The following is a 21,709-nucleotide window of genomic DNA, read 5'->3' as shown; positions in this document are numbered from 1 at the left end:
ATTTGGCATCGTACACAAATTACGTAACGCTATAGGGGGAAGAGGGAGTAGCGTTACGTTCATACAAAAACTTTTGTATTTTCATACAAAAAGCGTTACATGGGGGGAGAGTTGGAGTCTGAAAATGTTAATTTTAGCGTTACGTAATTTGTGTACCAAGCCTTTCAGTGTTAAACCTACCTTCCATCTGCTTACTGTTCTATCATCACAGCTCAGCTGCTGAACTATTCTAAACTAGCAACTGAATGCTACTTTCAATCCGACAGCTGTTGCAAAGCATTTCAAATGTACAGTGTATCAAACAATTGTCCGTACAGTATTTTTTTGGTCAAAATAATTTTTCATTTAAATGTTTATAACTTTTTTATACGTCAATCAAAAAACGCTGAAATTTTGACCAATTATAACCCATATATTGAAGCTCCATTGGTAAAATTTTGAGCGAGATCGAATAAGTTTTCTGAAAGTTATAGAACTTTTATTAAAACTCATAAGATTTTTGAACACATTTTCAAAACATCATATCTCAATATGTACTAGATGAAATTTTTTCATTTTTTTTGTGTTACAGCTTATACCTAAGGCTTTCATATGCAGCTTCGTTTGAGGTTTTATATTCACCACAAAAAATATGAAAAATCTGTATATGTTCAGAGTTTCATTTGGAAATTTATCATATTTTGATCCATGAAAGTGCCAAGTGTTTTCAACTTTTTTAAACTATCTTAATGTAATATTTTTATACAGGACCTACTAAACTACATATGAAGAGTAAGTCCTATGGATTTTTCGTTCAGTCAATGCACTTTTATTGGTGGAAAACTTTTGGCAGATTATATGTGCAAAATATAGTAAATTTTTAAACATCGTCAGCTACATGAGCACATTTTTAATATTTTTTGTAGTGAATATAAAATTTCAAACAAAGCTGCATACGAAAGCCTTAGGTATAAGATGTAACACATAAAAATTTGAAAAAAATTCATCGAGTACATATTGAGATATAATGTTTTAAAAATGTGTTCAAAAATCTTATGAGTTTTAATAAAAGTTCTATAACTTTCAGAAAACTTATTCAATCTCGATCAAAATTTTACCAATGGAGCTTTAATATTTGGTTCATGATTGGTCAAAATTTCTACGTTTTTTATTGACACATTAAAAAGTTATAAACATTTGAATGAAAAATTATTTTGACAAAAAATTTCCTGTACGGACAATTGTTTGATACACTGTATGATTTTTAGGGTCTGCAGCAAAAAATACTGTCCAGCATACGCGAACTTGCCTAAATTACCTCTTTTTGAAGAATGGAGTGAGAAAAAGAGAAAAGGGAGAGAGGTAGAAAAGCAAGTGGAAGAACTGTGGAATTCTAAATATATTTTTGTTTCCATTTTGGATAGTCTGAGTAATAAGCAATTATTCAGCCGTATCTTGGGCCGAAACCTGCACTTATGCAGCACTTAAGACGCATGTACGGCTGATTTTCATTTATTGAGCTGCTGTGGAAGCACATTTTAACTGCTTATTAGTTACTTGAGAAATTTTAGACAAGAATTATGGTAAATCGCCAATTATTGCACGCTTTAAAAACTTGCCAATTGTTGCATACTCCATGCTTTTCTTATAAATTGTGCAACATTTGGCGAGTTTTAAGATGTGCCCATTCGAAAATATTGGTGAAATCTCCGGATTAATTCTTGATAGAAATCCAAACAAATATTTTTTTTTACTGATTCTATACGTAAATAGACTACTCAATGGTCTCCCTCCAAATAACTTTTTTTTTCATGCAATTCCTGATGAAATCTATTTTCCGGAATTCGCGGTGAAGGTTTTGTGTGAATATTTTTTTTGACAAATATTAAGAGTATATAAGGATCCCACAGCTGTAATGGCGAGCGTATTTAGCATGAACATGCAGAGCGTGACGGGTTGATCTTTTCATAATGGAAATTTCCTTGACTTAGAAAATAAACCATAAGGTAGGTATCTGATTCAGATGGAAGAAGTGGACGAAAACGGTTGTTTTGGTGTGGATTAAGGTAATGTACAATATTGTTTATCTGTTGTGCCGGAAATGGGGTCAAAAACCCTAGGTTTTTTATGAGCATTCAAAAACTTATATCTATCTTAACCTCCACTATAGAATAGCTATTAATTAAATTTATTAATAGGTAAATTTTCCTCCACCACCGAATAGGTATATATTTCTTCCAGTATTCAATAGAAGACAATTACACCGTCTTCGATCCTACGGCCTCTACAGACTGAACATTACTAACATTTTGACAACGGACAACACATATTACACCCAGTGGCCCAGTGAAGAATTTTCCGTTTGACGAAAAGTTTTCACCGACTGGAGCGGGAATCGAACCCACACTCCGAGGCTTACGAGACACCTAAACGACTGACGCCGCTAACCGCTCGACCACGAAGCCCACAATGAATGCCTCACGGCGTCATTATCCGAGGGAGCAGAATCATCGAATCATGTTGATACATGTAGTTGTTATCATTATCGAGCGTTAAGTCTCTTATTTCTGTTAATTGTATAGCCCTGGTAATTGCCAAGGGTAGTCAATCACGTCATAACATGCGTTTATTGTAATATCTGAAGAATTCTCAGATGAAAATGGTGTAACGTCACACCGAAAGTGACTTAACTGATACTACTCATGAAGTGCTACAAATGTGTGATCTTTTTCAATAATTAATATCAAATTACCTAGTATATTATTTGACAGAAATATGGATCTCCAGTTAGCCTAGTGGTTAAGGCTAGGGATCGCCAATCCGGAGACGGCGGGTTCGATTCCCGTTCCGGTCGGGAAAATTTTCTCGACTCCCTGGACATAGTGTATTATTGTGCTTGCCTCACAATATACAAATTCATGCAAATGCTGGCAAAGAAAGCCCTCCAATTAATAACTGGAAGTACTCAAAAGTAAGTTGGAGAGAGGCAGGCCAGGTCCCAGTGGGGAAGTAGAGCCATAAAGAAGAGAAGAAGAAGATAAAGCGAACAAAACTAAAAAAGTGACGTTACAACAGAGAATGTGTTGTCCGATTACTTTCGAAAGATTGAATCAGATAAGGCTGATGTTATAGAAAGCTAAATACATGAATGATGTTATAAAAGGCTAAAACTTCAAAGGTTGAAATAACTAAAGTAGAAATTATTGCTCGATTAGTTTTTACACGGTTTCACCCCAACACTATCTGGCTACATTGATCGGCCATATAAAATCACGACAGTATTTTTTTAAAGACTAAGATACAAAAAAGGCCTATGTTCTCAATATACAGTGTTGGTGGTTTCACTGCCGTTTACAACATAACTGTCAATTCTGTTTCTGGGTACACCCACATTCAATAAATCTACTGATCTACTGATAGTTGCATAAAACCCCCGCATATCGTTCCGATTCATGCTTATCTGTACTACATGCATCACACTCTCTTCGTTATAATATTGTCAATAGCAAATATTTGTCCTCAAGTTAAGTTGCCAGCTTTGCAATGTCACTTTTTAGAGCCACCCTAAGTTCGACTGACCTATTTTCTTCCCCCGTATCGTGACATATACATATGTACATATGTAGGAAAAGCTACGATTCTTTAAAGCTTACGTATTACCAAGGGGTATTCTCCAGGCAACGAGCAACACTTTCACGCGTGTTCATATTTGCTCACCATTCAGTTTGCTTACGATATATTTGTTGTATTATTTTTGTTCAGCATCTACTGCGTGGTGTTGCGCCTGTGATGGGCCTACGGTATCGAACTTCGAAAGGGAACCGTCACTCGGATTACCTGGAATAATAGCGCACCGCACGGCTTGAATTGTTTTCCTCAATTATGGCTGTGTGCAGCTATGCAGTGCTGATCACCTTTTCCTTCAAACAAACACCTACCCCATAAGCTACACTATAATTATCGGAACTGAAATGCGTGAATCGATGATCCTCATGTGGCTATGTTTGTTTCTGTTCCTCTTCCAGGTACTGCACGACAATGCTAAGGCCCGACGCGAGGTGGAACTGCACTGGCGGGCCAGCGGTTGCCGCAACATTGTAAATATCATCGACGTGTACGAGAATAGCTACAGCGGCAATCGGTGTCTGCTGGTCGTCATGGAATGGTAATATCGGAATGTTGTGTTAATTCTTCATAGTTGTTTATTTCTATCTATGATTTTATGAGTTCCACATAAGGGGTAGGGTAGGGTGAGGTCCTTTACTCCGTAAAAACCAACAGGGAAACTGAATACTTTATATCTGCGCAACATTCCTAATGATCATGGGTCCATTCGACTTAGAAATTTATCCAATATTGAGTTATTGTCATAACAGCCGTTTTCGGTCATTTTGTATTCCGGAAAATCCGGATTGTCGAGCACCCATTAAGATACTATGATAAAGGGAATGGATTACGTTCAGTTTTGTCTGTGGCTTAGTTATCAGAAATATGGATATTGGATATCCTCAAATTGATTCAGAAAATTGTTTTTGATTTTTTCAAAGCCAAACATTGCTTCCGGAAGTTCTAGGAATACAATTCCATTAACTTTCCTGACCTCAAAGTGACCATTCCGGAACAGGCAGGTTTCTTGAGCGGATAAAACGGTTCTTTATACACTATTTTCAGAATGAATAGATGTCGAATATCTATGTATTTTGCTTCAGCGTTGACTAGTCTGATTAGATCTCCTATTTCGTAAACTCGCAAAAGTACCTCTAGTCTTCTTGATATGTGCTTCTTGTCGATCTTAGCACCGCCGTCTGACGCTGCCTGGCGACCTTTTCCACTGCTTGCCTAGCTACAGTACTTCGTTGCAGGAGTTCTTCGTGTTGACATCCAACTATATAGTCTTGCTGACGTTGAAGGACGTTGGATCTTATTATGCATGTCAGCTAGCCTTTGGGCTAGTAGGACAACATCATCAGCTCAATCTATGTCGTTAAGACGTTTCGTGGTGATAGATTGCCACAGTAGCCTACAAATCGGTACACGGTCAATCCGCCCTCCTTCCTCATGATCTCGTCGATTACGATGAGGAATAATAGTAGGGTAGCTCTCGCTGAGATCGTCCCACTATTTGCACCTTGTGATTAAGGTGGCGATTTTCTGAAAGTCATTGCCAAAAAAGTAGACGCATTTGGTTACTCAAATTGAGAGACCCCCCGTTAGTTAGAGCCACAACAATTTTTGCGGACCCCTCGATTTTGGTCAAATGTTGTCCTATTTGAACTGTTATAACTCGAAAGTTTCTTCTAAAACTCCCTTATAACGAAAAGTACAGTGACCCCACAATTTATGAATCGGCAAAAATGACCACAGTTTATGGATCACTCCATTTGATCAACATGGTGATTCATAAATAGTGTACACAAATTACGGTGATTCATCGGTGTGGGGTCACTGTAGTTGAAAAGAGAAAAGGTAGAGGTACTTTTTGCAGTTATAAAAAAAATGGTCGGCCATATGGATTTCGGCCGCCATTTTGAATTTATTTATCAATTCTTTTTTTTTAATTCGTTGGCAACCACCGATTTTCAAAATGTTTGCGTCAATCAAAAGCTGGGACATTTTTACACAACATATGTATCAACAAATTAGATATGTATCTTTTTCCTATCAAAAGTTATCTGCACTTTTGTAAAACATGGCACTTTTGCGCACTGGGCCAGGTGCCGGTTGTTTACACAAATGCAGCGTTATATCACAGTGTTTACAAACATTTATTTAAAATCTAAATCCACATTTTGAAAATCGAATTCTTGATGGCGGCCGAAATCAATATAACTGCATAAAAGTACCTCTATCTTTTCTCGCCACTACGGCATTCACTAGGAGTCCCGTTGAACTCACAGAGAAAATCACAGATGGAACTCTTGAAGGAGTATAAGAAAGTACTCTTGGAATAATCTCAGACGGTACACCTGGAGGAATTCTCAAATTGAGAAATAAAAAAAAAACTCCCTGAGAAATCCCCGAAAGATTTCTTTCCCGAGAAATCCCAAGTTTCCTCCAGGGTTTTCTGTGATTGCTTCAAAAATTTCTTCCGTGATTTTCTCAGGAATTTGATCCAAAATTCCCCGAAGAGCTTCTTCTGGGATTTCTCCAGGTAATCTTTATGAGATTCATCCAGGAAATCTTTTGAGGATCCTTTCAAATATTCCTTCAGTGATTCCTCCTGGTATACTTTTTAGCGTTCTTCCGAGAATTTCTTCCTGGAAAAAAATAGGCGTTCCTTTCAATTTTATACCAGGAGTCCCTGAGGGGATTCCTTAAGGAATTCCTTCAGGAATTCCTGCTTTTGAGATTCTGAGAATTCCTCCAGAAGTTTCTGCACGGGTTATTTAGATACCTTTTGAGATTACTCCAGGAGATCGTTCAAGGGATTCCTTCTGGGATTCCTTATTTTACGAATTCTTTCCTTTGAGGTTCCTCCACTAGCTCTTCTTAAGATTCCTACAGCGGTTCCTTCACCGGTTTCTTCTGGGATTTCATTTTCTTCTAAGATTAACCTGTTTCTGAAATTTATCTGAGAATTCTGTCCAAGAAGTTCAATGAGTTTCAGAGATTTATCCAGAAGTGGCTTCTGGGATCCCTCCAAGAGTTCTTTTTGGTATTCTTTCCTGGATTCTTTTTTCGTCGCGTTCAGTTCAATTCTGTGTGAAATGGACTAAAGGTTTCTGCTTCCTAGCGGGGTGGAGACAAAGCTACACTCCCAGGGGCTTTTCCCTGCTCCAAATAAATTAACATAAAAAAAACAAACAAAATAGGTTCTGATCAATAAGGTAAAGAAACAATTATTTTACAGAATAAACAATGTTAGCAAGAATGAACGAAAAAAATAGGTAAGTTATGAGGGAAAAATATGATATGATACTTTTTTGATATTATAAAACATTTGGTATAAAACAGTGGAGGGAAATAAGAGCTGTCAGTCGAAACATAATTGTTGGGAAGAGTGGAGATGCCAACTTCTTATTATAACTTTTATGTGGAGAATGACAGCTTCTTCTTTTTCACATTCATTGGGGCATCCTCCAATGTGAAGTGCTTGCACTATATATAATTGTATGATCTTGGTTGTATAATTATAATGTTTTGCTTGATCAAATCACATTGGATGGACAGCCCACTGCTATCGGGCTTAGTACCGTGCTACAATGAATGGAAACCATCATCATCATCATCTTTCCTGGATTCTTTTTTGCGTACCTTTTGTGATTCCTCTAGAAGTTTCTTCTAGATTTTTGCTGGATTTATCCCGGAAATCTTCCCGACAAAAAGATCTGCTTCCGGTATTTATCCATTAACTTCTTCCGGGATTTATCTAGAACCTTTTTCTAGGATTCCTCTAGACGTTTATTTATTTATTTCACCACGCCTCCAGCAAATGCTGCACATACTTATTCTTCAGTAAATACTGTTTCTGTTTCCTGTTTTCTGTTGATTTTCAACTTGCACTCGTTATGGTGCTTGTATTAGAATCTTTTGAAACACTTCAGATAAAAACAACTGCGAAAAAATCAATTTGGGAACATTTTCAATATTATGACATATTTATATGAAATACATGCAAAACTAATATGTCAATACTTTTGAAAACTATCATATCTATGATTTACGAGTCGTTCTATATTGTTGGTCATTTCGGTGACTAAAGAGAAACTAGATATGTGTCGGGTTCATTAGAGCTGAAAAGAGTTAAATCGGACAAGCCCTAGATCGGAAGTTTGCGATAAGAAACGATCCCAAGGTCTACCTTGTACCTTTTTTCAGCAGCACTCTTAGGGGTCGTTTTGTTCCGGATTTCTGAATAAAGTTTTCACGACAAAATAATTGTCGGTCAGGGATGGTAACACTCACTTTGATATTCTCTTACACTCACTTGCTATTCTCTCAGCTCAGAAGCAAGCTATCAAAAAAACAGTGTATGAAGGAATTTTACCTTGTAGTTTCATCTAAAACATTGCCGAACAAAGTGAGGGTCGCACACTCATATCAAAATCGTTATCGAGCTATGGACGCGACTCTCCAAGAGGTGAGTGTAATTTACATACCCCTCGTGGATAGTTGCCTTCATAGCTTTCTTACGACTTTGAAATGCAAGTGCGTTCCTTACTTTGTTCAGCAAACTTTTAGGTAGGCAAGGTTAAAGTACTTCATACACTGTCTTTTGATAACATGAGCTAAGAGCTAAGAAAATAACAAGTTAGTGTAACTCTTTCCAAGTGAGTGTTCCCATCCCTGCTTTTCAGACAATTTTAGGTCGCAAAGTCTTCTCAAGCAAAAGTTATGGCGAATTGATGTTTGAAAAAGATCGAAGCTCCCAAGCTATGTATTGGTTACAACCCTCTTCGTTCTTAGAAAGTTATAAAGATTAGTTCTTACTCGACCTTTTTTTTCATTGTTATCCTATAACACTTTATATACCTACTGTTTATATGTTGCATTAAATGTTAATGTAATCATGCATTTTATTCCAATATTTACAGCATGGAAGGAGGTGAACTATTTCAACGAATTCAGGAACGACAGGATGGACCATTCACTGAAAGAGGTAAGTATTACTTTGATATCTGTTGTGTCTACCCACCCTTGAGTCGGACTTAACCAGAATGGAACATCTCGCCATCTTTGTTTACGTTCTCGTTTGTACGAAACCGTAAAATATACACTAATTTTATTCCAATTCAAAACAGAACGCCCGCATCTATTGACCTAAAAATGTGTTTCATGTGTTCCCATTTTTCATGCATGGAAGTGCTCTAGCTTCGTCCGTATACCTTTATCACTGTATGATTAATGGTTGAAAAATGTTGGGGGTGTTTCCATCTTCAGTTTACACATCTTTATAAACATCTGCGTCATGAGTACGTGGCTGTTGCGCAGAAAATTTAATGTTATGTTTGGAACTTTACATCATCAAGTGCTATATCCTCCGCACAGTGACCGAAAAATGCAACATTTCGTCGAAGTAAATAAGATATTAGGCCATATGAATTAAGTTGAATAAATACCTAGTCTTTATGATTTTCAAATAACTCAACGTACATATGTACAGATGGGTAAATTATTGATTAAATTGAAAAAAAAAAATCTGTCGTGAGTTCAAATCTCACCTGAGCTGTGGATTTTTTCCCAATGTAATCAATAATTTACCCATCTGTGTATAAGTACGTTGAGTTATTTGAAAATCATAATTGACCACATGGATTGGTATTACATACCGAAAGTTTGCACTTTGAGTGAGTCGACCTAGACTTTACTAAATCTATTTGAAGCCGTTCGTAATCTTCACAAAGATCTCAGTAAAGAGCTGTGACTCAGTTTTATTAATATGGCGTAATATCTTAATTTCTTACCTAAATTATTTTTTAATTATTCTAAACTTCATAGAATATGTCCATCAGCTGTTTTGTGTAACTTGTGAGCCCAAATAATTCCTGCAAAAAACAAATTATACTTCCGATCATTGTGCACTGGCAGCTATTGCAATGTAATTACACCGTGTAGCTAGACATTCCAATGTATTTATCCCTCCGAAATGAAAATATGCATTGTTTTTTTTCTCATCGATGTTTTCTTCCTTTCTTTCTCTTTTCTTATTTCATACTCTTTATTCCGACCCGTGACCTGTGTGCTTCCCAAAAATGCCGCCTGTGTGCGCCCCAAATCCTATTACCCATCCTACGTTTAACCTGTTGCCATCCCCGGCCTGGCCTGTTTGAACTTTCTGTCGACCTGTGTGCGACCTCGCTGTCTTCGTCTGCCAACACGCTGCGCACACCCGACCTCCACTACCAACCCACCCCACCTACTACTACTACACAACCTGTGTGCAGAGGCCGCCCAAATTATGCATGAAATCTGTGTCGCTGTCAAGTACTTGCACGATTCCAATATCGCACACCGGGACCTGAAGCCGGAGAACCTGTTGTACACGTCGCCCCACCCGAACGCGATACTGAAACTGACCGATTTTGGCTTCTCGAAGGAAACGTTCGTCAAGGACACCCTGCAGACGCCCTGCTACACGCCGTACTACGTCGCGCCGGAAGTGCTCGGACCGGAGAAGTATGACAAGAGCTGTGATATCTGGTCGCTCGGAGTGATCATGTACATTCTGTGAGTATTCGGGACACTTGGGGGTAGGGGATTGAACTTTTGCAAGCGACTTAATTGAAATGAGATGCTGCTTCTAAATTCATTTGAACTAGTTTCGCGGATATTACATAGCAAAACATAATTAAGTACCTACCAGTAATTGAAAGATTAACCACATACAAACAGACGTGACACTGGCGAAATTTCCATCGACCGCGCCATTCTAAATCTTTATTAGTTGTGGCTGTCACAACCAGAGGAACGTGCATCGTTTTTCTTTGCGTTTGACGTTTCACACTAGCGCCTTCTGTTGACGATATTTTACAACGCAGTGTTTCGTGAAACACTGATGGATTATCACGAAAATTGTCCCTAGATATTACGTCTGTTTGTCTGTGGATTAACTTTCAGCAGCTTGACTTCATTCAATGAAATGAGCATAACACAAGGAACAACTATACAGGGTGTTAGGTTCCTGAGTGCAAACTTTTTAAAGGGTGATAGAGGACCATAAATGGAGAAAAAAATTGTTCTACGCATATGGTCAAATCTTAACCGTTACGTAGTTATTGAAATTCCCTTGTTTTTGACTCTTATTGCCTTAACTGGCTATAACTTGAAAATGGTCAAACTTATCGAAGTTTTTTGACCCTTATTCGAAAGATTATTGAATTTTCTATCAAATGGCATCTTTGAATCGATTGGTTTAGTTAAATAACTAAGTTTTCTACAGCAAAAAGCTCAAAAGTAGTGTGTTTTAATTTAGTTTTGCCAATTATCTTTGAAAAATGCGTAATAATTCAAAATTCTCTATTAGGCAAAGTTGTGGCCCCTGTTCCACTCTACAATTCGTTCTTTGACATAAAACTTCTATCTCTTATCATTTTGTTGCAATTTCGATTTTAACATCGCATTTCAGATCATAAATTTGCAACTGTCATGGAAAGCACTTTTTTGCGCATTGTGCCGCACATTTGAATCAAAATTGCAAGAAAACGATAAGAGCTAGTAGTTTAGTGTCAAAGAACGAATTGTAGAGTGTAACCGGGCCCACAACTTTGCCTAAGAAAGAATTTTATTTTATTACACATGTTTCAAAGATAATTGACAAAAACTAATAAAAACACGCTATTTTTAGCTATTTTGCTCTAGAAAACTTAGTTATTTAACTAAACCAATCGATTCAAAAACGCCATTTGATGGAAAATTCAATAATCTTTCAAATAAGGGTAAAAAAAACTTCGAAAAGTTTGGCCATTTTCAAGTTATTGCCAGTTAAGGCAATAAGAGTCAAAAACATGGGAAGTTCAATAACTACGTAACGGTTGAGATTTGACCATATGCGTAGAACAATTTTTTTCTCCATTCATGGTCCTCTATAACCCTTTAAAAAGTTTGCACTCAGGAACCTAACACCCTGTATAATGCGCGTTTTCCTGTTTGTCTCGTGACTCCCATAATGTAGCTTCCAAAACTTACGAAGATTAGATGATCAAACTTTTGCACTGCTTCGTCGATCTGTTGAAGCAGTCAAGGCTGAGCGGAATTGCCAATTATTGTCTTTTGAGATAATGGGGAAGTCGTCGTGACGAATTAAAAAAACAGCCAATTGGGCATCAAATATGTAATACATTAACCCTGACGCGTTTCAATTCCACAGAATCATTATCATTTTTTTCGATTATACTTGGAACTTTTTTTTATTAGTGATCTTTGTATGTTATTACAATTTTGCAGACTTTATGTCTAATTCCTGGCAGAAATGTTCGGCAGAGATACCTCTTTCACTTGTCATTTCTTCACAACTGTGTTCTGTGGCCGAAGTAAAACATTTTTTTTAGCGATTCATATGAAGAATATACTTCCATTCTTCTTCTTCTTCGTTTCAACTGGGACTAAGCCTACCTCGCTTCAACTTAGTGTTCTTTGAAAGGCTGTTCGGGCCCGTATGAAGTTGATCATTAATATTAACTTCTTTTCTCGTTCAGCCTAGATAGCTGTGTAGTGTCGGTAGCGATTGCCTCAATTGGCTAAGAATAACACTACGGACAGCTTGTTCCGGTGGTAAGAATCCACCAACAGGTGACCCCTAATTCATGGTGTGATGCGGCTTCATACTTACCGTGCCTAGGAATGAATGGCTAGGGGGGTCTAATAAAAACCTAACCGCAAACGGAGCCTGTGGAGTACCAGGGCGCCCTCCACAGTATGTTGCCCTTACTGCGCTAACCGGAGCAATGGTGCAGTGGACCTTGTGTTTCTCCGAGACAATCAGCTGCCCTTCTTTAGTCTCACTAGAGGCTAAATAAGGACGGGATTATGAAGATGTTGTTAACTACTTTAAATTTTCACCTATGGTTTCGCATTATGCGATTTACACAGTGCACAGTGGGAAAAATCGACCCAAAAAACGGATCTTTTAACGCCACTGGTTTCGATACGCGAAGTTGATCATTTCTGACGTAAAAAAATACGAGAAATCGATTGGTGCTAAATTCATTCACCGCACGGCACGGGAAGTGGTCCGTTTTGCCCCATTTTGCCCTTTTTTTATACAAGAAGAGAATCACAATGTACTTTAACACAACAAGCACGACTGTAGATCGTTGAAAATAGCTGCAGGTGTAATTAGAGGTTCATAGCAATCATAAAAATACATGAAAGATCCTTTCAGATGTTTATTTTGCCCCATATGCCCCAACAACTGCTAGAAATTCACACTTTTACCTAATTGTGATTGGATTTTTAATGTTAATGATTTGAAGTTGATTGTTTTGGCATAAACAAAAAGCGCTAAATCTATTATCACCAGAATCATCTTCGGGAGTTGTCCAATTTGCCCCATTTTGATCTATTTTCAAAGAAAAAGGAGATTTAAAACGTATTTATAACAAACAGATACTGCTAAGGAACGTTTATATTAGTTTTTCTTGCATTTGGCAGCTAATAGTAATTATACTCGTATAAGAAATGTATATGCCCTATTTTACCCTACATGCCCCAATTAGTGCTGGATGATAACATTTTCTGTATTTTTTTGTAACATCACCCTACATCATGGTTGTAACATGAAGTCATTTTCTTCTTCTTGTATGAAAAAAGTGCAAAATGGGGCAAAATGGACCACTTCCCGTGCCGTGCGGTGAATGAATTTAGCACCAATCGATTTCTCGTATTTTTTTACGTCAGAAATGATCAACTTCACGTACCGCAACCAGCGGCGTTAAAAGATCCGTTTTTCGAATCGATTTTTCCCACTGTGCAGTGTATTCTGTGTATCCTCGCCTTTGGCGTTTACCAATCGATACCGATTTGGTTTTGTTGCTGCCGTTCTTTGTTGTGCTGTTGTTGCGAAGAATTTAATCTTGCCTAGTTTGGGTAGTGGCTACGGTTAGGATAGCTCAGATCAATCTTCAGCATAAAAAAACAGCAACAATCAATCTTTGCAGACTTATGCAAAATGGTTCAGCCCAAGTGGCCTTGGTCCAAGAACCTTACTTCCGTTAGGGGAATTTCTATCTAGGAAACCTAGTGAACCCGGTGTTTGCTACTTTCAGTAAACATGAAATGGCAAACTCGCGTGTCATGCCTCGAGCCTGTGTGCTTGTCAACAACGCAATAGTTACTACACTCATCTCTGAACTAATAACCAGAGATGTATGTGATATCACAATTGATGTGTCTGTTGGAAACCTCAACAGGAAATACGTCTATTGTTCGGTTTATTTACCGCATGATGAACCATCCCCTACGGATCCTTTCAAACACGTCATCGCATACTGTACTTCAAAAGGCCTTCCGCTAATTGTTGGCAGTGATGCTAATGCTCACCATATCATCTGGGGCAGCTCAGAGATTAACTTGAGAGGCTCCAGTTTGATGGAGTACTTAAGTAGTACAGATCTTGCATTACTTAACATAGGCAATCGCCCAACCTTCATGGTATCTGGTAGAGAGGAAGTGTTTTAAATGTTACTTCGCAAACATTGCGTTACAGGAATCCCCGGTCAACAAACTGGGATCTTTTTACTGATTTGGTTGCGGCCAAATTTCATGGATACTCACCATCCATTGACACTCCAAGTGATTTAGATGATGCCGTTGATACTACAACGATCTTCATCATGGAAGCTTTTGAAGAAGCATGTCCTCTACGGTCTGTGAAGATCACAAGGGGAACAATGTAGAAAGCGTTGGAACAGCGACGTTTGGCTTGATTGGAGACTTTCAGGCCGGCTCGCAAGGGCTACCGAAAAGTTCTCCGGTCTGCTGAACAAATCCGTCTGGAAAAAAAACTTTGAACAAATGTTTCCAGTTTGAGTGAAATCAGTCGGTTGAATGAAATACTTGCAATATCTAAGGACTACCGAGTGAACGAACTTCGTTTGCCAAATGACGATTTCATTCCCTGTAATGAGAAAGTTTTGGAATGCTTATTCAGTACGCACTTCCCCGGATGTGTGGATATTACATCTCCAGATGAACCTGATGTCTTTTCTTGTAGTTATGACTCTCTGGCTTCGACTCGGAGTATCATAACTATAGAATCTATTGAGAGGGCACTAAATAACTTTGCTCCTTTCAAATCTCTTGGTGCAGATATGATGTATCCTATTTTGCTTCAGAAGAGATTTGATTATTACAAACATGTTTTGGAAAAAAAACTACTTGTTTTGCTACAAGGTATATTCCCAAATCTTGGCGGGATGTTACTGTAAAGTTTATTCGAAAGTGAGTCGTGCGCCGTATGAAGAAACAAAGAGTTTCAGACCTTCCAGTTTCACCTCTTTTCTTCTGAAATGCTTAGAACGCATTGTCAATCATCACATCCGTGATGTTCATCTGGAGGGGCCGTCCATTAATTACGTAAGGATTTATGGGGGGAGGGGGGGTTTGAGAAATCTTACGCGCCATACAAAAATTTTTGGGTTCCCATACAAAAAATCTTACAAGGGGGGAGGGGGTGTCGAAAAATCGCAAAAATTACCTTACGTAATTAATGGACAGCCCCGGACAACGTGCCTCTTCATGTGCACCAACATGCCTACCAATTTGGTAAGTCCACTGTGACTCTTACACAAAGTTGTATACAATATCGAGAAAGCAATCGATCAAAATCAGTCCTGCTTGGGTGTTTTCTTAGATATTGAGGGTGCGAATGTGCTTTTCGATGCCATATTGGAAGCCGCACGGTATATCTCCAATGATTTCCAATTGGATTTACCAAATGCTCAAAACCGACATCTCTTCTCGACATTGTATCAAGCAGCGATAAGAAAATTGAGTGTTTGTGGATGCCTCCAAGGGGGAGTCTTAACACCACTTTTGTGGATTCTCGTAGCAGATGCGCTATTGAGGCAACTCAATAATAGCGGATTTCTTACTTATGGTTTTGTCGACAACTATCTAACATTGCTAGTCGGCATCATCACCCGTTTCGACCTGATTCAAAGCGCCCTTAAGGTAGTTGAGGGGTGGTTTCGGTAAATCCGAGTGAAATATCTATCCGTGAAAAGAACACGGAAAAGTGAAACCGTAATGGCGTTCGAACTTTGAGTCTCTTTGATTCTGAAATCAATGTGACTGAACAGGTAAAGTACGTTGTAGTCATTCTTGATTCTAAGCTTTCCTGGACACCTCACATTGAGTTCAGAATCAAGAAAGCTTGTATGGCCTTCGGGCAATGCCGGCGAAGCTTTGGTACAACTTGAGGTCTTAAACCCAAGTATATCAAATGGATTTACACAACTGTTATTCGTCCAATATTGGCTTATGGATGTCTGGTGTGGTGGCAAAAGGGCGAAGTGAGAACGGTCCAATCAAAATTAGGCCATCTCCAAAGGATGTGATTAATGGCGATGTCTGGAGCGTTCTCTTCAACTCCTACGGCAGCGCTCGAAGTGCTCTTTGACGTTGCCCCACTACACATTCATCTCAAACAGGAAGCACTCGGTTTACTATAGGAAACCCTTGTAAATCGCAGATCAACACACACCTCGTTGTTTCCATTTTTGGTGAATAGGGACAAAGTTGTCCTTGCTCCAAGTGATCTTACAATTGCTTGTAATTTTTCATATAGGACATTTTCCACGAAACTCCCTTCCCGGGAAGAGTGGACATCCGGTTATCTGGAGAGAAGTATTTCAGACGATCTCGTATGTTACACAGATGTCACCCTTCTCGAAGGTCGAGCTGGTGCTAGTGTCTACTCTCGTGAGCTAAGGCTACATCAGTCTTACTCGCTTGGTAGACACTGCACCATTTTTCAGGCTGAAATCTTTGCTCTTATGTGCGGAGCGCAATCAGCACTTTAGCAGCACGCAATGGGGAAAATCATATACTGCTGTTCAGTTAGCCAGGCTGCTGATGAAGAGTCTGCTCGCACTGGAGCATCACATGACTTCATTGGCCCTGAGCCAGGTATTCCGGTATCCAAGTGTTGGGTAAAGCTTCAGATTCACACCTGGGCTGCCACTCAGTTCAAACAATATTGGAATAGTTTCAAGTCATGTCGTCAAACCAAACTGTATTGTACTGAGTCATCTCCAATGGTGGCGAAGTATCTTACAAATCTGTCAATGCAGAATTGCAGCATTCTGGTCAAAGCATTGACTGGTCACTGCCGACTCAGCTATCACATGGCGAATATTCAGCTAGCAGATTCATTTGTATGTGATAGCTGTGAATCCGATTATGGAACTTCGTATCATTTGATGTGTAACTGTCCAGTTTTTACGCAACTGCGTTTCCGAGTATTCGGTTAACACTTATTAAGTGAAACTGACTTCAGAAACCTGAATCTTCAGGATATTCTATTGTTCTCAACCCGCTGTGATAAAGAGCTATAGGCTCTCTTTCGCTTTATGCGTTATTACAGTGCCCTTTACAGGGCACTGTTTGAACCTATTGTGGTACGCTTATGCGTTAGTGTTTGACTAAAAGATGAAGTTGGTTGTAAAACGTGCGATGGATTTCTTCGTTGATTTTTCCTAGGTTTCCTTTAGAGATTCCTCCCGAAAGTTTTTCAAGGATTCTTCCCGGGATTCCTTCATTCATTCCTTTATTCTCTCCGACATTTTTTTCAAGTACTAGCTGTCCCGGCAAACTTTGTCTTGCCAGGTTGTGGTGGTTTGACAATTGTTAAGGTCATTGCAGCACAGCACTCTAGATTGATTTCATTTCGATCGTATTGATTTTTTTCCCAGGTCATGAAAAATCAGTATTTTAGCAATTTTCTTACTTTTCTAGTTTATTTTCATAACTTTTCATACATATAAACACAGCCACCATGAATACGAATCGAACCGTGCAAGAGTCATGCTGATCGGTTCACCCGTTCGTGAGTTTTGTTGCCTCAAAGGTACATCAAACTCATTTTTATATATATAGATACCTCCCGTGGAATCATTTAAGAATTCTTCTGGGGATTTCTCCTGGATTCTTTCAGAGATTCCTTAATTGATTCTATCCGTACTTCGTTTAGGGAGTTCTCTAAGGATTTCTTCAGGGATTTCTCCCGAGATACAGCGTCCGTTCGTTGCAACGCTTTTTAGTTGCAAGTCGGCTAATTGCAGCATTTGATAAATTTTTGCGATTAAAAAGCAATCAAGTTATGATATTTAATGAAACTCAACGTATATATATATATATATATATATATATATATATATATATATATATATATATATATATATATATATATATATATATGTGAGAAAGATGGATAAATTATTAGTCAAATTCCGAAAAAATCCACAGCCCAGGTGAGATTTGAACTCACGGCCCTTATAAGGGTACAAGGGTCGTGAGTTCAAATCTCACCTGAGCTGTGGATTTTTTCGGAATTTGACTAATAATTTATCCATTTTTTCACATATATATCCCTTTCGTGACGGAGCGCAGAAAAGTGAAATCTCTATACAAATGGCTCAACTTTGACTCTCCAGAACTCTAAGGTTTCCCAACAAATCAACAATTATTTTACCTCATTTAAAAGAACTACTCTTTATCTTTCGATTTCTAGCTTTGACTACCTAGATAAATCGTAAATAAAAAATATGCGACAGATAAAACTTTTTCATGTTTTACGGTTTTTGTCCACTTTTTGTTTACCTTGTTGTGGTAAATCTCACAGTCAACGTAAACAAAAGTTTGTTTACACACAAACAAGTATAAGTAATAGCTGAATTACAGAAACAGTTTACATTAATAAAACAAAGTCTAAACAGATGAAAAAATATGCAAAACTTTTACCGCTCAACAGCACAATTGTGCTGGTTCGTCACGAAAGGGATATACTAGAGTGGGTCATCGTTTATATGGAAAAATGAAAAAAATAATGGTATCCCATCAGATCAAAGCTTTTTTGATCCCATTTCAGGACCCAAATAAGTGTGCAATTTTGGGCACGATCGGTTATGTCTCCGTTTTGCGCATCGCGTTTGAAGTTTGTATGGGGTTTTACATAGGAAAACACACTTTTTTGCATTTCTCTCATAACAAGCTCGGATTTTTCTAAAACCGTGTAACCAATAATGTGAAAACATAGCCTGGGGTGTCCTGAAAAACTTTGTCGAAGACCGCGAAGTGATCTGATGCTTATGAAAAAAGTTATAGCGTTGGCATTAGGGGAGACTAGGGAGACTTGATCCCTTTTTCTTAATTTACCTGAAACTTTAAGAAAAAACCCAAAACTAGATCCGATTTCCGTACAAAATGGTAGGTAAACATCTCTTGCAAGTTAATACACAACAGAAGGCCTTTAAATCTTTGTTAAAGTTTTCAAAACTGTGTTTTTATGAAGGCATGTCTTATGATGTATTTTTCAAAAATGGGTGACACTTTGAGCACATGGTTTTTTTAAAGGGAAAATAATTCCAGAGTCTTCCTATTCATTTTCTTTTCGAGTTTTCTTGTATTTTCGATGAATTTGGAGTGTTTGAAATTGTAAGATTTCCTTAAATTTTTAAGGATATGCCGAATTTTCAAAATGGGGAGACTTGATCCCCCTTTTCTTAGTTTGTACTAAAGTTATAATTATCTGACACATTTTATCGTTGAATAGACTAGAATTCCAAGTAAATAGAGGCTTCCGAATAGAATATTATTTTTCACATGTATAATGTGTGTGTAATCCTCGAGGGATCAAGTCTCCCCATGTCACTGTTGTGTATACTAAGCTGAATTAATTAAAATATGTTAACAACAGTCTTATTCAAATAAATAAGTTTGAAAGTATTCTATTTAAACTATGTGCTGTGTAATTTTGACACGATTTGGTTTAATTTTCACAAAGTTATTGAGATTTTTCGGAATCGCTCAAAAGATTTCTGAAGAACTGAAAACAAACCATCAGCCGTTAAATAATAATGCAATGTACAATCGTAATCACTTGAAGCTAAAACATAGTCGTTTGTCCGAGTGTAGTTTTGGAAAAAATATGCTAGAAGAAAAATGTTTTTGATTCCGAGCAAATATGTGGGGAACAAGTCTCCTCAGTCTCCCCTACTTGACGAAATAGCATGATTTTGTTGCTATTGTTATTCCGTTACATGTTAAAACAACACATGCATGCGGTTCGTTGGTTATAACTATTTTCACAAGCATCGGATCGCTTTGCGGTCTTCAACAAAGTTTTTCAGAATATCTTAGGCTATCATTTTACAGTATCGACAGTATCAACAGTGTAATTACAGTATCGGTTAAAAAGTTTCAGACGAACTTTTTCAACTTATGGCTAAAATGCAAAAAAGTATGTTTTCCCATACAAAATCCCATTCAAATTTCAATTGCAATGCGCAAAGTGTAGACGCAACCGATCTAGGCTGACCATCCGTCCCGTATTTAACGGGACAACAAAATTTTCAAACGCTCGTCTTTGGAGCATAGTTAACGTTTTTAACTTAATTATTCGTTCTTTCTAGCTGAAATAGCGAGTAGTGTGCGGTAGTTCGGCAGCAGCAAAGCTTCGCGCGCTCGCTTTGCTAGATTTTTGCGATTTGTTTTTCTTCTTTGCGGGGCACCGACGACGGGACGCCAAGCAGTCAGTAGTGTGCGGTAGTTCGGCAGCAGCAAAGTTTCGCGCGCTGGCTTTGTTAGATTTTTGCGATTTTTTTTTCTCTTCTCTCTGCGGGGCTCCGACAACGGGACGAGTGTGCGCGCGCCGTGGTTGAGTCGGTTCCGAATTTTTTGCTTCCCTTCGGCGCTAGTTTCCAATACACTTTTAGTTGATAATAAATATTTTCTTTTATTTTGAACAAGTGAGCCGCGTTCAGTGTATTTCTGTGTGGAATAGACTAAAGGTTTCTGCTCCCTAGTGGAGTGGAGACGCGCGATAGAATTTTCTTTTTGGCTAGTTTTTGCGTCGAAAAGTGGTCGGTTCTTAACGGCGGTTTGTGTATATTGATCCATTGTCAAATCATATCACCAACCATAGGTGACTCCCGGACTGACAATGTACCTTACCCTACTAACAAAAAAAAAATCCTTTCTGAGACAAACGTGGAGATGCAGCGATTCGCGGTCTTTTTAACAACGTTTGTCTTACTAACATTCCCTTCCATCCTCGATGACCGTAAGGACGTGGCCGGCGCCGTTATTGACCTTATTAAAGTTGAGAGCTCTCGACCTGTGTACATTGAGAATAGTAAGCTAGTCCCAAGCCCTATTCATTGGTTCCTTGTGCAATTTCGATTGCTCTGGTTAATCACGGAGTAGCAACTACGAATTGTGCGGTCATCTATGCTCATGCTCATGCTCATGCTCATGCTCATGCTCATGCGTTCTTTCTAGCTGAAATAGCATTATTTACATCATGCAGTTCTGTTTTTGGACATTGATTTTCTTTTTGTTGAGTTTCTGGAATGTGTTCCGTATTTAAACGGGACAAATCTGGTCAGCCTAAACCGATCGTGCTCAAATTTTGCACAGATACTCAGGACCCGAAACGGAACCAAAAAAGCTTTGATCTGAGCAGAGATGGCATGCTCCTCAGTGCGAAACGTGAGAAGAGAAAACATACACTCTACACACGACTTTCAACGAGAGCGAGGGTGAACTACGCAACTTTTTTCACACACAAACCAGCCGCTCACTCTCTGGCATCCATCAGCGGCACACTCAAAATGAGTGCTCAAACAAATGGTAGAACAAGCATGTTTTTCAGTTTCTGCGTGCACATTTTGTGCGCACAGAAAATGTGCACACAAAAATTCGTTGAGTGCGCACTCAGTCGTGCTTCCAGTGCAATACTGTGTGTACCACAGGGAGTATGAAAGTACTATTACGCCGTCTAGTAGCAAATGCATCTGCTTGTCTAAGATATCACATAAATCACAGACAAATAGATATGTGACACTAATGAAATTTCAATCTCATATATCTCATGATCCTGATTACTTAGAGAGTTGGTGTCTTCGGCAAAGTTGTTTGGCTGGTCAAGGACTAACCGGTAATAAAACTTAAGATTCTAAATTCCACCGCTAGGCGGTGCTAGTGAGTTAACAAATTTTATTTTTCATATATATCAGGAAAATTTGCAAAAAACTGCAACTAGCGCCGCCTAGCTGCAGAAACTTGAACCAAA

At 38.4% G+C, this 21,709-nt stretch overlaps 1 protein-coding gene across 1 annotated transcript in view; it reads left to right on the top strand.

Annotated features, from left to right (window-relative positions):
- Positions 1-21,709, top strand: part of LOC109410728 (MAP kinase-activated protein kinase 2) — a 62,412-nt gene that overhangs the window by 30,541 nt on the left and 10,162 nt on the right. The window contains exons 3-5 of the mRNA XM_029875745.2: positions 4,005-4,144; positions 8,514-8,578; positions 9,864-10,146. Coding sequence (XP_029731605.1) covers positions 4,005-4,144; positions 8,514-8,578; positions 9,864-10,146 — 488 coding nt within the window. The remainder of the gene's footprint in view (positions 1-4,004; positions 4,145-8,513; positions 8,579-9,863; positions 10,147-21,709) is intronic.

Source organism: Aedes albopictus, chromosome 3 (genome assembly GCF_035046485.1).
Source record: "Aedes albopictus strain Foshan chromosome 3, AalbF5, whole genome shotgun sequence".
NCBI lineage: Eukaryota > Metazoa > Arthropoda > Insecta > Diptera > Culicidae > Aedes > Aedes albopictus.
Note: the sequence above shows the minus strand (reverse complement) of the source record. Positions and strands in the feature narration are given on the sequence as shown.